Source organism: Prionailurus bengalensis, chromosome B1 (genome assembly GCF_016509475.1).
Source record: "Prionailurus bengalensis isolate Pbe53 chromosome B1, Fcat_Pben_1.1_paternal_pri, whole genome shotgun sequence".
NCBI lineage: Eukaryota > Metazoa > Chordata > Mammalia > Carnivora > Felidae > Prionailurus > Prionailurus bengalensis.
This window is the reverse complement of record NC_057344.1, coordinates 8,790,370-8,803,658: the sequence shown is the minus strand read 5'-3', so window position 1 is coordinate 8,803,658 and position 13,289 is coordinate 8,790,370. Positions and strand designations below refer to the sequence as shown.

General features: G+C 42.3%; 1 protein-coding gene across 1 annotated transcript in view; it reads right to left on the bottom strand.

Annotated features, from left to right (window-relative positions):
• Nucleotides 1-4,932: 4,932 nt before the first annotated feature.
• The window catches only part of NEIL3 (nei like DNA glycosylase 3), a 52,195-nt gene continuing 43,838 nt past the window's right edge, over nucleotides 4,933-13,289 (bottom strand). The window contains exons 9-10 of the mRNA XM_043557922.1: nucleotides 6,844-7,018; nucleotides 4,933-5,405 (exon numbers count right to left, since the gene is read on the bottom strand). Coding sequence (XP_043413857.1) covers nucleotides 5,223-5,405; nucleotides 6,844-7,018 — 358 coding nt within the window. The 3' untranslated portion in view covers nucleotides 4,933-5,222. The remainder of the gene's footprint in view (nucleotides 5,406-6,843; nucleotides 7,019-13,289) is intronic.

The following is a 13,289-nucleotide window of genomic DNA, read 5'->3' as shown; positions in this document are numbered from 1 at the left end:
AAAAAGAGGTATATATAATCCCTTAAAGAGGTGAACATCAGGAATGCTGCCAGGACAGGTAACTGAGCCTGAGACACAGTATAAGCTCCAGAAGAGACAGCAAGTACTGTGCAACCCACGAAGGAAAAAGAGGTTACGTCTTTTGGAAACTCATTAGAACATCTATTCTTTGATTTCACATGCCAACCTGCGGGCCACGGTGACTTGGAACATGTAGCGACAGGTGCCTTGACCAAGTACACGAAAACAATGGGTTTAAAAAAAATTAATGGAAATTAAATAAATGAAAACAACAGAAGGCAGTGGCAATTTAACGTAAGTTTATAGACATTTTCTCTTTTTCAAGTTTATTTATTTTGACAGGGAAAGAGAACGCATGTGTGTGGGTGAGCAGGGGAGGGGCAGAGAGAGAGAGAGAGAGAGAGAGAGAGAGAGAGAATCCCAAGCAGGCTCTACACTCCCCTCTGACTTGGGGCTCCACTCTCATGACATGAGACCATGGCCTGAGCTGAAATCAAGAGTCAGACGCTTAACTGAGCCCCAAGGCGCTTCATAAATTTGTAGACATTTTAATATTGCACATTTAACAAGATAGGTTTTAGGGAAAACATTAGCATAATTTTATCATCATACCACAGTTGTTTCCATTTGTGTATCTTAGGTATTTGTACATATTTAAGATGCGCAATTCTGAGAAGAGCACTTTTCTTCAATGCATAGAAAGGAGAAGAGTTTATCTCAGAGTGTGCACATGAGCACGGCCTGTGTGACACACGCACATCTCCTACTTAACCTACGTTAACCAGGTTTCCTAAACTGGGAAATGAGAAATAACAATGAGTAATAAAGCCTATTTCATGGGTGGTTGAGAGGATAAAGTGAAACGCTCTAGGGAAATGACAGCAGCTGTCACAAAGTAAGGGCTCAAGAAACAGTGGCTCTTTTTTTTAATTTTTTTTTTTTAACGTTTATTTATTTTTGAGACAGAGACAGAACATGAACGGGGGAGAATCAGAGAAAGAGAGGGAGACACAGAATCTGAAACAGGCTCCAGGCTCTGAGCTGTCAGCACAGAGCCTGACGCGGGGCTTGAACTCACGAACCGCAAGATCATGACCTGAGCCGAAGTTGGACGCTTAACCGACTGAGCCACCCAGGAGCCCCAAGAAACAGCGGCTTTTAAAACCATCTTCCTCATTTCGCTTCCTACCTCATCCCCAGTTCTCCCCCATCTCCAAAAGCCTTTATATTCATACGATATTGGTTTGAAAGACCAAGAAACAGACAGACGAACTCCAAAGACACGAAAACCGGGAGACCACACAGCATCTCCTGAAAGTCTGGCACGAGGATGAGCAGACACCGGCTCTGAAGGCTGACAGCCGTGTCCCGGTCCTGCTGCTGCGGGCATCAGAGCCACTGATGTGGGACAACAACGGAACCTGCTTCCCTCGACCTGGAAGCATCAGAAGTCAGAGACACAATGGCTTCTGCCCTCGCTCCCCCTGCGGAAGATGGCCTAGGAGCACCGGGCAGCCTAGGGAGTCACCTCTTTGCCCGACCAGAAGCATGGAGCAGGGGCCACGGCAGGAATAGCATGAAGTGGACCGGAATCGCATCGCAAGGGCTCTGTAACCTACACTGTCCCCGGGACTGAAGCCCGAAGTGTAAGGCAGAACCTGCACATTCAGTCGAAGTGGAGCAGTAGCAGGCTCGGGCAGACAGGCTCCAGGGATTCCTCACCTAATCACCAAACACCCAGGAGACAACAAAAACATCACCTCTCGTGCCCCAAACCAGGAGAGGCCCAATGGAAAGAAGACAAGACACTCAACCGGTGGCAATAATGAGGTGAACCAGATGTTCGGGTTATCCAACAAGGATACCAAAAGTGCTTCCGGAATCAGTGATAAATTCTCTCGAAAACAATGGAAAAAATGGAAAATCTCCGCAGACAGAAGTTTCGCAAGAGAACCAGGTACAAGTTCCACGACTGAAAAAGCACATTCACCAAAATAAAAAAGCTTGCTGGAGAGTCTCCCTAGTGACGAACACAGAAGAGACTCGGGGACAACAGCAATCTAACGAGCTAACTAACATCTGTATCATCGCAATCTCCAAAGGAGATGGGGGGAGCGTGGGGGATTGAGAAAATACTGGAGGAGTGATTGAAAATCCGTCGGTATTACAGCTATCGCCTCTGACAACAGAGATAAAATGGCACCACTTTGCATAAAATGTAGGCAACCTGCATCTTAGCGTTCCTTCGACACCTCTCTCTTCATGATACGGTCATTGTAATCTACCTGCATACAGTACGACTCTTGCAGGACAATGTTATATTGCTTTCAACAGTCCCATGTAAAGAAACCACAAGAAAATACGAAATACTTTGTGTTCTAGGTATTTGCCTTTTCAGGTTCTTAACGATTTGCATTTCCGTCTGGCATCATGTCAACAACCAAGGGCACAGTTACTCTCGCTGCTCTAAAGTCCTCGTTTGCTAATTCCCACATCTCAGTCATTGTGGCATCGGTCTTGGTTGGTTGTCTTCTCTCTGAAACTGGGTCATGTTATTCTGGTTCCTCTTAGGTTGCATAATTTGGATAGAATCCTAAATATTACATGGAGGCGGGTCTGGATTTGGAATATTCCTCTGGAGAGGGGTGATGTGTTGGTCTCAGCAGGCCACTAATTTGGTCAGACTCAAACTGCAAATTCTCTTAGGCAATGGATTAAATCTTGGTTGGGTTCTTGTATGCTCAGCTGTTCTGTGTTCAGTCGGCCCCCACACACGAGTGCGGTTCAGGGGTCAGGCGAGGACAAGGGCAGAGCTGAAGCACAAAACTTGGGGCTCGCCATCTCAGATCTCTCCTATTCCCCCCTTTTCCAGCGGCCGTGGTTGGCCAGAATGACCGTGGCCTCTTCAGGCCCCCTTTCTGCCAGACTTTGGCGTGCCCACTGGGTACTGATTTTGTTCTGCCCTCAGGAAAAAAAACTAAAAAAGAAAAACAGGAGGTTACCTCCAGCTGGTCTCTCCTTCCAAGTCTTACATCAATCCAGAATCTGCCTGCTTTCGTTCACTCTCCAGTGTTGTCTGATTGTGGGCGGAATCTATTGACCAGGTTGTCCAGAATCTAGAGCTGGGCTCAGTTACAGCTTGCTCCACAATGGAAACATAAACCTCCTCGAGGTTTTGAGGGGAAATTTAGTCAAAACCCAAAATGAGGTTTGAATGAGTGCCATTTTTCAAGCATTCTTTCCAAAGAAGACCCTGTTCTGCTTATCCATTTGGTTCATTGATGCTTCCCGGTACCATTTTCTTCATATACATCCTGTATATCTCTTATTAGATAAGTATCAAATTGTATCAGACTGAAATTGATTATCATTAAAAAGTTTCCTTTGTAATGTTTATTTTTGAGAGAGAGAGACAGAGCGTGAGTGGGGTAGGGGCTGAGAGAGAGGGAGACACAGAATCTGAAGACGGCTCCAGGCTCCCAGCTGTCAGCACAGAGCCCGATGGGGGGGCTCAAACTCGCAGACCTTGAGATCATGACCTGAGCTGAAGTTGGACGAAGTCTGAGCACCCAGGCGCCCCTGGTTGTGTTTCGTTTGCCTAGATTTCCTTGGCATTAATTTGCTAATTTATGGAAGCCTCATTTGAGAGGTGCCTTTCCCTCCCTGTGGCACAAAGAATCCAGTTTTTTTCTGAATGCACAACACTGTGTATTTCACTTCAGATCAGCTGAGATCACCCGTGGTCCAGCTCAGTTCCCGGTCTGCCTTGTGGTCACTGTCCTGTTCAGTTCTTCAGGTAGGATCACTGATTTTAGGTTGGTTCCAAATCTGTGTCTTCAGCATAGAGCTCAAACGCTGGCAAGATGATACCTTATGTTCTGCCCTTGCTGATTTCATATGCTGATGATTCTCAAAATTCTGCACGGACAATTTAGTGACAGAATGGGAGACAGGTTCAAGCTATCTTCTCTGCTGTCCTTTTTTTTTTTTTTTTTAATGTTTCAGAGAGAGACACAGAGACAGAGACAGAGAATCCCAAGCAGGCTCTGTGATGTCAGCCCAGAGCCCAACAAAGGGCTGGATCCCATTAACCATGAGATCATGACCTGAGCCAAAATCAAGAGTCAGATGCTTAGCCAACTGAGCCACCCAGGAGCCCGTTTTTTTTTGTGTGTTTTTTTTTTTAAGTAGGCTTCACACCCGATGTGGGGCTTGAACTCACAACCCTGAGATCAAAACCAAAGCTGAGATCAACAGTCAATTAACTGACTGAGCCACCCAGGCGCCCTTGTCCTTTTCTTTATAAAAAATCTTTTTACTAGACTGAATCAGCTCTGAATGGAATTTTGCACAAACATGCAGAAATAACCTAACATTGAAGTTTTCTTTAATTATATAGTTACCTGCACTAAATTTGGGGGGATAAAATAAGGGAGAGAAACTAAAATGAGAAATAAAAAAATAAAAGCACAGTATTAAGCTTTATAAATGGACTTATTTTTAAAAATTAATTTCAGATATTAAAATCAATCAGAAACATTTAAATCAACTTCTCTTTTAAAGATACAGACTACTTCTTCTGTTCTTAAATGTTACTTTTATATTCTGAATCTCCATAAGTTTCCATGAAAATGTATTAAGCTATCCAAGTATTTGGCTTATCTCTAATGTCTAAGAGGAACTTGATGCTACTGAAAAGAATACAAAAATATTCTTTTCCAGAGGTGATCTCATCTTAAATTTCATTTACGAAAACAAGTACCTTTAATCATATGCTATGAAGAGTGGCAATCCCTGAGAAAATGACTCATTGCAGACAAAATAATTAGCTATTTCACTGGACTACATAATCCTCTCCAAAAAAAAAAAAAACAATCACTGCTTCCCCAAAGAAGTTACAAGAGGCCAAGAGCACACTAAAAATTCTTTATTGTCATTATTAAATGCATTATATAAACATGATAATTGGAATATACTATACATTCGATGGAACACATATAGCCTTTATCAGGGTAAAAAAAATACATAGCCAAGAATGGAAAGGAGCATACATTAAAAAAAAAGTGAACAGCTCTCATATATTACTGTCACTATACAATGTGCCAGGATGTTCTACAACCTTTCTATTAAACAAAAGGGAACAAACTTTATGTATGGTTTAAAGGAGTTAAATGCCAGATATTCCACAGAAGGAGAAAATATTAGCATCCTGGAATGATCTTTATTCCTGGTCCATTTTCTGCCCACTGGAAAAAATTGCACTGTTTTGCCTTCCCAAGAGGACACACGAAAAAATTCTTTCCGTTATTGGGTCCAATCTTCAACACCGTTCTCATGATAGCGCGTCTGCCATGGTTGCAGAATGGGAAGGACAGATCTGCCCACTACAGGGTTAAAACAGAAGGATTGGGAAGTTTGGATGCAGGTTAGAAACACGTACAGCCTAAGCCTCGGTGCATCTGGTTAGCGCATCCCGTGTTCCCTGCAACTGTTAATCTGACATTGGAAAATAGACAGAAGTCATTAGTGCTTGCCCTTGAAAAAAGCTCACATCCTGTACGAAGCATCTCTCCTGCAAATTTGCTTGAATGACACAAAAAACTGCCAAAACGCTCAGCTTCTCTTTGTCTACAGACATGTTTACAGGGGTTCTCTTGCTTTACTGAAAATAATTGAGAACGATCAGCATCTTGCTGCAAAGCCATCACCAGTGCTTCTGCTATGTTAAACCAATTAAGATCAAAGATTTGTTATGATTTTAATACTCAACTTCCTTCCTTCATCTCTTAGGAATAAAAAGAATCCAATACAGAATTACATGGATGAATTTAGGCAGATTCCATTGTATTACTCTTATAAACGTTGGCCTCAAGGGAACTATAAAGCAGGCTATAATATTATTAATTTTCTACCTAGTATTTTTTCCATTATGTCTACGAAAGCTCCTTGAGGGAATGTTGTCAGTTCAGTAGGATGCAGTCACTGCTCATGCAGGGGTTCAGACCCAGTCATTATCCAGTTTTCCTTGGAAAATTCCTTAGGAAGGTACCACACTGAAGACAGAGGTTTTCAAGCTCAGTAAGCCCAATCAGAAAATTTTTGCTCCAGCACTGAGACAGATCAGTATTTGCTGTTATGCACCAGATGTAGCAGTTGGTTGGAGAAATATGTATTTAAACATTGAAACCACAGTCAGCATAGTGAGAGACTCACATTCTGAGAAACACAGAAGGTGAGTCGGAGGAAGACGGACTCCAGACTCTAGTGTCCTGTCCTGTCTTCACTTCCAGGGACACGCTCCCAGAACGGCAAGGGGGGAGGAATCGCCCTACATCTAAATTGTTATTGTGCAAGCTTGTGTGATAGGATTCACTACGTTTACTGTAAATCCACGGTTTGTCTGTGATTTTTCCCCGTGTACTTCTCCCCAGGGCATACACCAAAGGTTCTGTGGAAGGGAGGAAAAACACGTTTGTGTCCTGAATTATTTGCCACCTGTGTAAATCACTCAGTCCCTTTCTACCCTTATAAACCAAGGACCACACATCTGCACCTGTGGTTACACACGGGCTACACCAGAATCATCTAACGGCTATTATTTGATTAGTTTTTCAGTTTCTGATGAAGCTCCTTGAGTTTTATGTTCTTCAACGTTCAGGCTTTAGACTGAATGTCAGTGTGGCTCTTTAAAATTTAAAGGTGAACAAATTAAATAAATAAAACTTAAAGGTGAAAGCGGAAAACAAGATCGCTACTCATTACATCCTAATAATGGAAGCATGTGATGACAGTAGAGCGAGCTTGAAAAAATCTTACACGTACTTGGAAAAATCCGCACTGCGCTTGTCTGGGTAGAGGACAAGCGTAAAACTGCCTGCCCTTGTTTTCGCCATCCTTCTGCACAACTCGTAGAACACACAGGCGCTTGTGTTTACCGCAGCGAGGACTGCCAGCATTTAATGCACAGGTACCATCTGTCATGTTAATTCCAAGTTCACTGTAACGACAGGTTACAAAGTTACTACAGCCCAACAGCGCTAAAGGGATAATCCCCACCGCCTTCCCCTGCATTAGAATTCTGCTTGTACAGGGGGTACCCGACTGCCTCCATCGGTTAAGTGTCAGACTTCGGCTCAGGTCATGATCTCATGGTCTGTGGGTTCGAGCCCCACATGGGGCTCTGTGTTGTCATGACAGCTCAGAGCTTGGAGCCTGTTTCAGAATCTGTCTTCTTCTCTCTGTGCCCCTCCTGGGCTCACGCTCTCTTTCTCTCTCTCTCTCTCTCTCTCTCTCTCTCTCAAAAAATAAACATTAAAAAAAAAAAAAAAAAAAAGAATTCTGCTTGTACAAAGACGAGGTGCCAAAAAGGGGGCCAGGGTCAATGGCAGGTCATTCCACACACTGCTACCACATCTGTTTAATTCCTGTTTTTTCTCAGGTAATCCTAACCTACCTCCAAAGCCACCTGTGCACCCAAAGCATGCAATTAAAATTTCTGAAGTACAAAAACAGCTGAAATGTGTACCCCGCACACCTACTTTCCTTAGTGTTCATTTGTGATAGCTGGTTCTTCCCTTACTCAGTAGTATAGGGTGGCCAATTTCATTTCCTCTAAAATATTCTCAAGTTCAGTAGCTCCCCAGCCCCCAAAGTAACTAGAATGACAGTCTTCTCTAATTATTTCCTCATCGGTAGCAAGCTCTCGTGGATGGCTGTGACAAGGCCAAAAAGATCACTCTTTCTATCGTCCATTTTAAAGACAATTTTCTACGCTTTTCTTTGATCAAGGCTACTATAATAGTTGCAGTCATATTTCAGCAAGGCCTGGGCTGCCTGGCAGAGAAGAAATGTGTATTTTGTCAAGCCAGTAGGGAAGCTTTATTCTCCCCCACAATTAGGATCAACTGTATCTGGAGGTTATTCCTGCATTCAGGGGACGAAGGTCAGAAGCCGGACTTGTACTGGTATCGTAGAAGCAAATTTTCTCTTAGAAAAAGAGCTTCATGGGTATTTTAACCTTTTTATATTCTGCATATTTTTATAATGCCTTTATGAGAGTTAGTCTCTTTAATAAACCAGTTGAAGAGAAACAGAGCTCACATTAATTGAAGAAGTCCTTTTTTTTTTCAATTTTTTTTTCAACATTTATTTATTTTTGGGACAGAGAGAGACAGAGCATGAACGGGGGAGGGGCAGAGAGAGAGGGAGACACAGAATCGGAAACAGGCTCCAGGCTCCGAGCCATCAGCCCAGAGCCTGACGCGGGGCTCGAACTCACGGACCGTGAGATCGTGACCTGGCTGAAGTCGGACGCTAAACCGACTGCGCCACCCAGGCGCCCCCAGAAGTCCTTCTTAATATCACTATTTTAAAACTTTTTAATGATAAAAAAAATTCATCCTTTTTTATTTTTTTGGTTAAAATATCATCCTTAAATAATCTTTAGAAATACTTAAAAATTATAAACAGTTCTCATTTCTTGCTTCCTAAACTACATACTTTATTTATTTATTTATTTTGAGTTCATTTATTTATTTTGAGAGAGAGAAAGAGAGAGGAAGCACAGGCAAGGGAGGGGCACAGAGAGGGAGAGACAGAATCTCAAGCAGGATCTGCACTGTCGGCTCAGAGCCTGACACAGGGTTCGAACTCACGAACCACAAGATCATGACCTGGGCTGAGACAGAGTCGGACGCTTAACCGACTGAGCCACCCAGGCACCCCCTAAAGTACATTCTTCATATACGTGTTCCAGTAATGATGCTTCAAGGCCTATGTAAGTGAAATGTTCACAGTTTGAGGTATTTTTTCTTTCCATTTTCATTGAGACACAGTTGACATAGAAGAGATATTTTATTTGTGATGAAACTGGCTTAAACTCTTTTATAAGATAGATGCTTAAGTAAATTGCTTTAAATTGAGTCAAATATTCTGAGGGTAGTCTCCAAAGCTGTTCATGCAGTAGGCATTGCTAAGGAAATCATTACTGTTAAGTGTTTTGCCAGCAACTGTTTTGTTTGTACGTCTGTTGGGGTGGAGGACAGTTGCTTCTACTTTAGAATCCTAGGTATTAACATCCAGAAAGAGCAAAGCTGGAAGGCAACAGGATCTTCTTTTCCAGACTCCGTTTTTCCGATGCCCCTTCCAAAAGAGGATATATTAAAATTTTAACTTCAAGAGAAGCTAAATATCTAGGTGGTTGCAGAGAAGTCAAGAAACATCAAAAATGTGGGGCCGCATGGGTGGCTCAGGCGGTTAAGCGTCTGACTTTGGCTCAGGTCGTGATCTCACGACTCATGAGTTCAAGCCCTGAGTCGGGCTCTGCGCTGATGGCTCAGAGCCTGGGGCCTGCTTGGAATTGTGTCTCCCTCTCTCTCTCTGCCCCTCTCCCACTCACGCTCAGTCTCTGTCTCTCAAAAATAAATACATTAAAAAAAATTAAAAAAAAAATACTGAAACCAAAGTAGATCATAAATGTGCTTTTAAAGAAACTGTCAAGAGAAAGAAAAAAAAGGTAAAGAATATTGATAGGAGTGAAGTGATGCTCTCTTATAAAAAAAAATACACACTTGCAAACAGTTTTCTACATTATTATGGAAATGGCTGTCTTAGATAACAATTAGTTGAACACTTCCAAGCCATCTGCTTCAACCTAGAAATCTCCAGAGTTCCACATAGCCAAGAGAGGTTTAAACTCTCTTTCCTAGTAAAGCTTTCCTGGGGAGGGGCAAAGTGGAAGGGTGGAAGGTAGGATTCAATTGGGGATAAAAGACTCCAGGGGTCCCCTCTGGCTCCTCATTTCTGTCTTTCATTCCATTTTCTTCCTTGTTATAAAGCTAAAGAAAAACAGCAGCCATAAGCTCTCTTATCCCTGGCACTCAGAGTATGGGCTGCTGACTAGAAGCATCGGCATCACCTGGGAGAGCCTGAGAAACACAGAATTAGGGAGCCTGGGGGGCTCAGTCTGTGAAGCCTCCGACTCTTGGTTTCAGCTCAGGTCATGATCTCACAGTTCGTGGAATCGAGCCCCTTGTCAGGCTCAGTACTGGCAGTGTGGCAGAGTCTGCTTGTGATTCTCTCTCTCTCTCTCTCTCTCTCTCTCTCTGCTCCTCCCCCCTTCTTTCTCTCTCTCAAAATAAATAAATAAATAAACTTAAAAAAGAAAAAGTAAAAGAAATACAAAATTATCCACCCTGCTCCAGATCGCCTGCTGAATTAGAATCTGCATGTTAACAAGATTCCCAGGTGATTCATATGCACATTGAGTCGCGAAGCTGAGTGAACATAACTGAGATATTGATGCCACCTGTGATCGCATCAACTCTAAATATGCACAGCTAATCTTAATTTTATGATAGAAAACATTATCCAGGATAATTAAATGTTCTGACGAATCGAGGACTTCCTGGTTCCTCTTTGTTTCCATCATTATTTAAGAACTTTGTAAACTGTAGCAGAACATTTTCTCAGGTAAACTTAGCATAAGAATAGTTTAACTTATTTTATAATTAGGACCATCACTTTGAACATTAATAGACTATAAATGGTCTGTTAATGGATCGGGGTTGACAAATGTTTTCAGATAGCACATATTTTCGGCCTGTGGGTCTTAACAGTCTCCGTTGCGACTACTCAATTCCGTCTGATATTGTAGCATGAAAAGCGGCCATGGAAACTATGGAAACCAACGGGAATGGAATGTGTTCCAATAAAACTTTATTTATAAAAACAGGTGGGAGGCTGGATTTGGCTCTGCCAACCATAGTTTCCTAAAGTAAATGTCATTTGAACTGAGCAGCGCTTGATGCATAACAGGTTTTCAATAAATATTTGTTAATGAATACATAAATAACACTGAACACAGATCAGATAAAAACTCTTCTCAAGAGAGAATACATCACCACGCACAACTGTGTAATTTTAAAACGGATAGGTTTTCAATGCTCAATTCATCATGGCTTAACTCATTTTACAGATAGGGTGATTCTTTATAATAAAACCACTGTCTACATTTTTTTGAACCCTTCAGTCTCACCGAATGTAGATTCTGTAGCTCAGTGGCATTTCAAGAATGAAAACAAACACAGGGAGGTAAAATGACTCATCCTAGCTGGCCCCAGGTGGTTCTCTTGGGGATCGAATACCCTGAAGGTTACAGGAAGCATGAACAAGGGGTGTTTCCCTGGTGTTAGAGGCGGCACTGCCAACCTTGATGTAGCAGACGTGAGAAAATGGTAGTGATGCTGCCAGTTTTATTTCCTCACCCAAGCAAACCTCTGCACCAGCTCAGGAGAAACCTTCACCCAAACAAACACATGGATTCTCTGAATTTGTACCACTGTGTTTTGCTCTGTATTTACACTAATTGGATCAAAGACTTTAAACTGTTTCTAGCAGGTACTCTGAACTGCTAAAAAACTGGTTCGACCATCTAATTCATAATCCGGTCACTGGATAAAACTCCGGTATATCCAAAGACCAATCCGAAAATATGCCTCGTCAACAGAGCATGTATCATGTAGTGATGGGATCAGTAATTAAGAGAACAAAAGGCGAATTAATTACCATATAATTATTAAAGAAAAAAAATAAACTGCCTATAAATTCTCTGAGTGGACCACCTGTTTTCACGTATTATGTTGTGAGCTTCTGCTGGGCATCTTGTCCACAAGATGAACACTGAAGCTGCCAGACAAGGAGAAAAATGAAATAAATGACAGTAATTTGCAATTTATTCCTTGTAAAGTAGCTGGGTGCAGAAGGGCTGCTGGGTGAATGTATTTCATCACTTGACATTTATTCTGCTAGTTGATCTTGATTGATTTTAGAGTCTCAGTCCTGGGGTTCTTATATTCAACACATACATAGGCTGCGGCGTTTCTAAGTAATGTTATGCACTGTGATTAATCATATGACCCTATTACTAATGGCTTATGAAGAAATCATTTAAATTTAAGGTTACAGTAATGTTTTTTTAAATCCCTAATTCATTAGTTAAATTGTCTAAGATTTTCTACAAAGCACTAAGGAAACAAAAATATGCCAAGATATTTCATCTGAGTACAAAGAATGCCACAACACTAAAATGATCACATCTACATCTTTGCTCTTAAGCTACAGGAAAGACTTAACAAATGACTTTCTTACAGGATGGTCTCCCAACTCAGATGCTCCAGACCCTACCTCCGTCGTGACCTCTAATTAGGGCTCGTTAGATGTTAATTGGGATTAAAATGTAAAGTTAGTCCTGATCCAGTCATTTAAATGCTTGGCCTCCATAGCTTAATTCAAACATCTGTCATTTCTTAGTATTATGGACACAAGTTAAAACAGATATTATAAATGACTGTGAATGAGATTTTTTGAGAGACGGTCAAGGAGAAATCATCAAGACTAACCTATGGCAAATTTAGTGTCGGGAGAGGAAACTGGAGACAAAATCATGTACTGACCACACACCGCCTCGGAAATCTGTTAGCAAGTAAGCTCGAACGAAGGGTTCCCAGAGCCTGGTCTGGGCCTGCACATCAAGTGGCCCCTGGTGGTGCGGCCCAAGGGAAGAACCTTCCCCTCAGCCAGGACACAGCCCATCGGTGGAGAAGCCAGTAACGCAAATCCCGCCTGCAATCGAATGAAATCCCACGCACACCAACTCTCCCTCCACCTCTCTCCCACTGGCAAGACAACACCCATGGGAAGGAAATGCTCCAACTTCACTTTATTTAAAAACGCAGGATGTACGGCACCTGCTTTCTGAAGGAAAAAGGAAAACACAGCTTGAAAAAGAAAACTGTGGAGACATGTCTCTCTCTGATGGAGGCCCAAGAGCAGGTGGCCAGAGTAGAGAAGCCCCAGATAAAGACCTACACGAGAGAGTGTGGACAGGTAGTTCTAGGTGCTGCCGTAATCACAGAAAGGGGACATCGTTTTAGTAAAATTTCTCTACCTCCAGCGACAGCCATCGGGAGGCTGCTTCTAGATGGGAAGGTCAGAGTCTCAAAACATACCTGGTCTGCCTGTATTCACGAATTTGCAATGACAACTTTTCAAGTTCAGCTACAACTATGGCACACACGCTCTCTGGGCCTTCGTGGCTGAAACACACACCATCCCACACGGCTGGAATACAGCCACCTTCTTCGGCAGCAATGCTGCTGAAAGTATCTCCTCTCTCTCTCTCTTTAGAAGACACATACTAAACTCTCATGACTAATAGTCTCCCTTTCGGAAGAACTATCTTTCTTTGGAAGGAAATATAAAAAAAATGC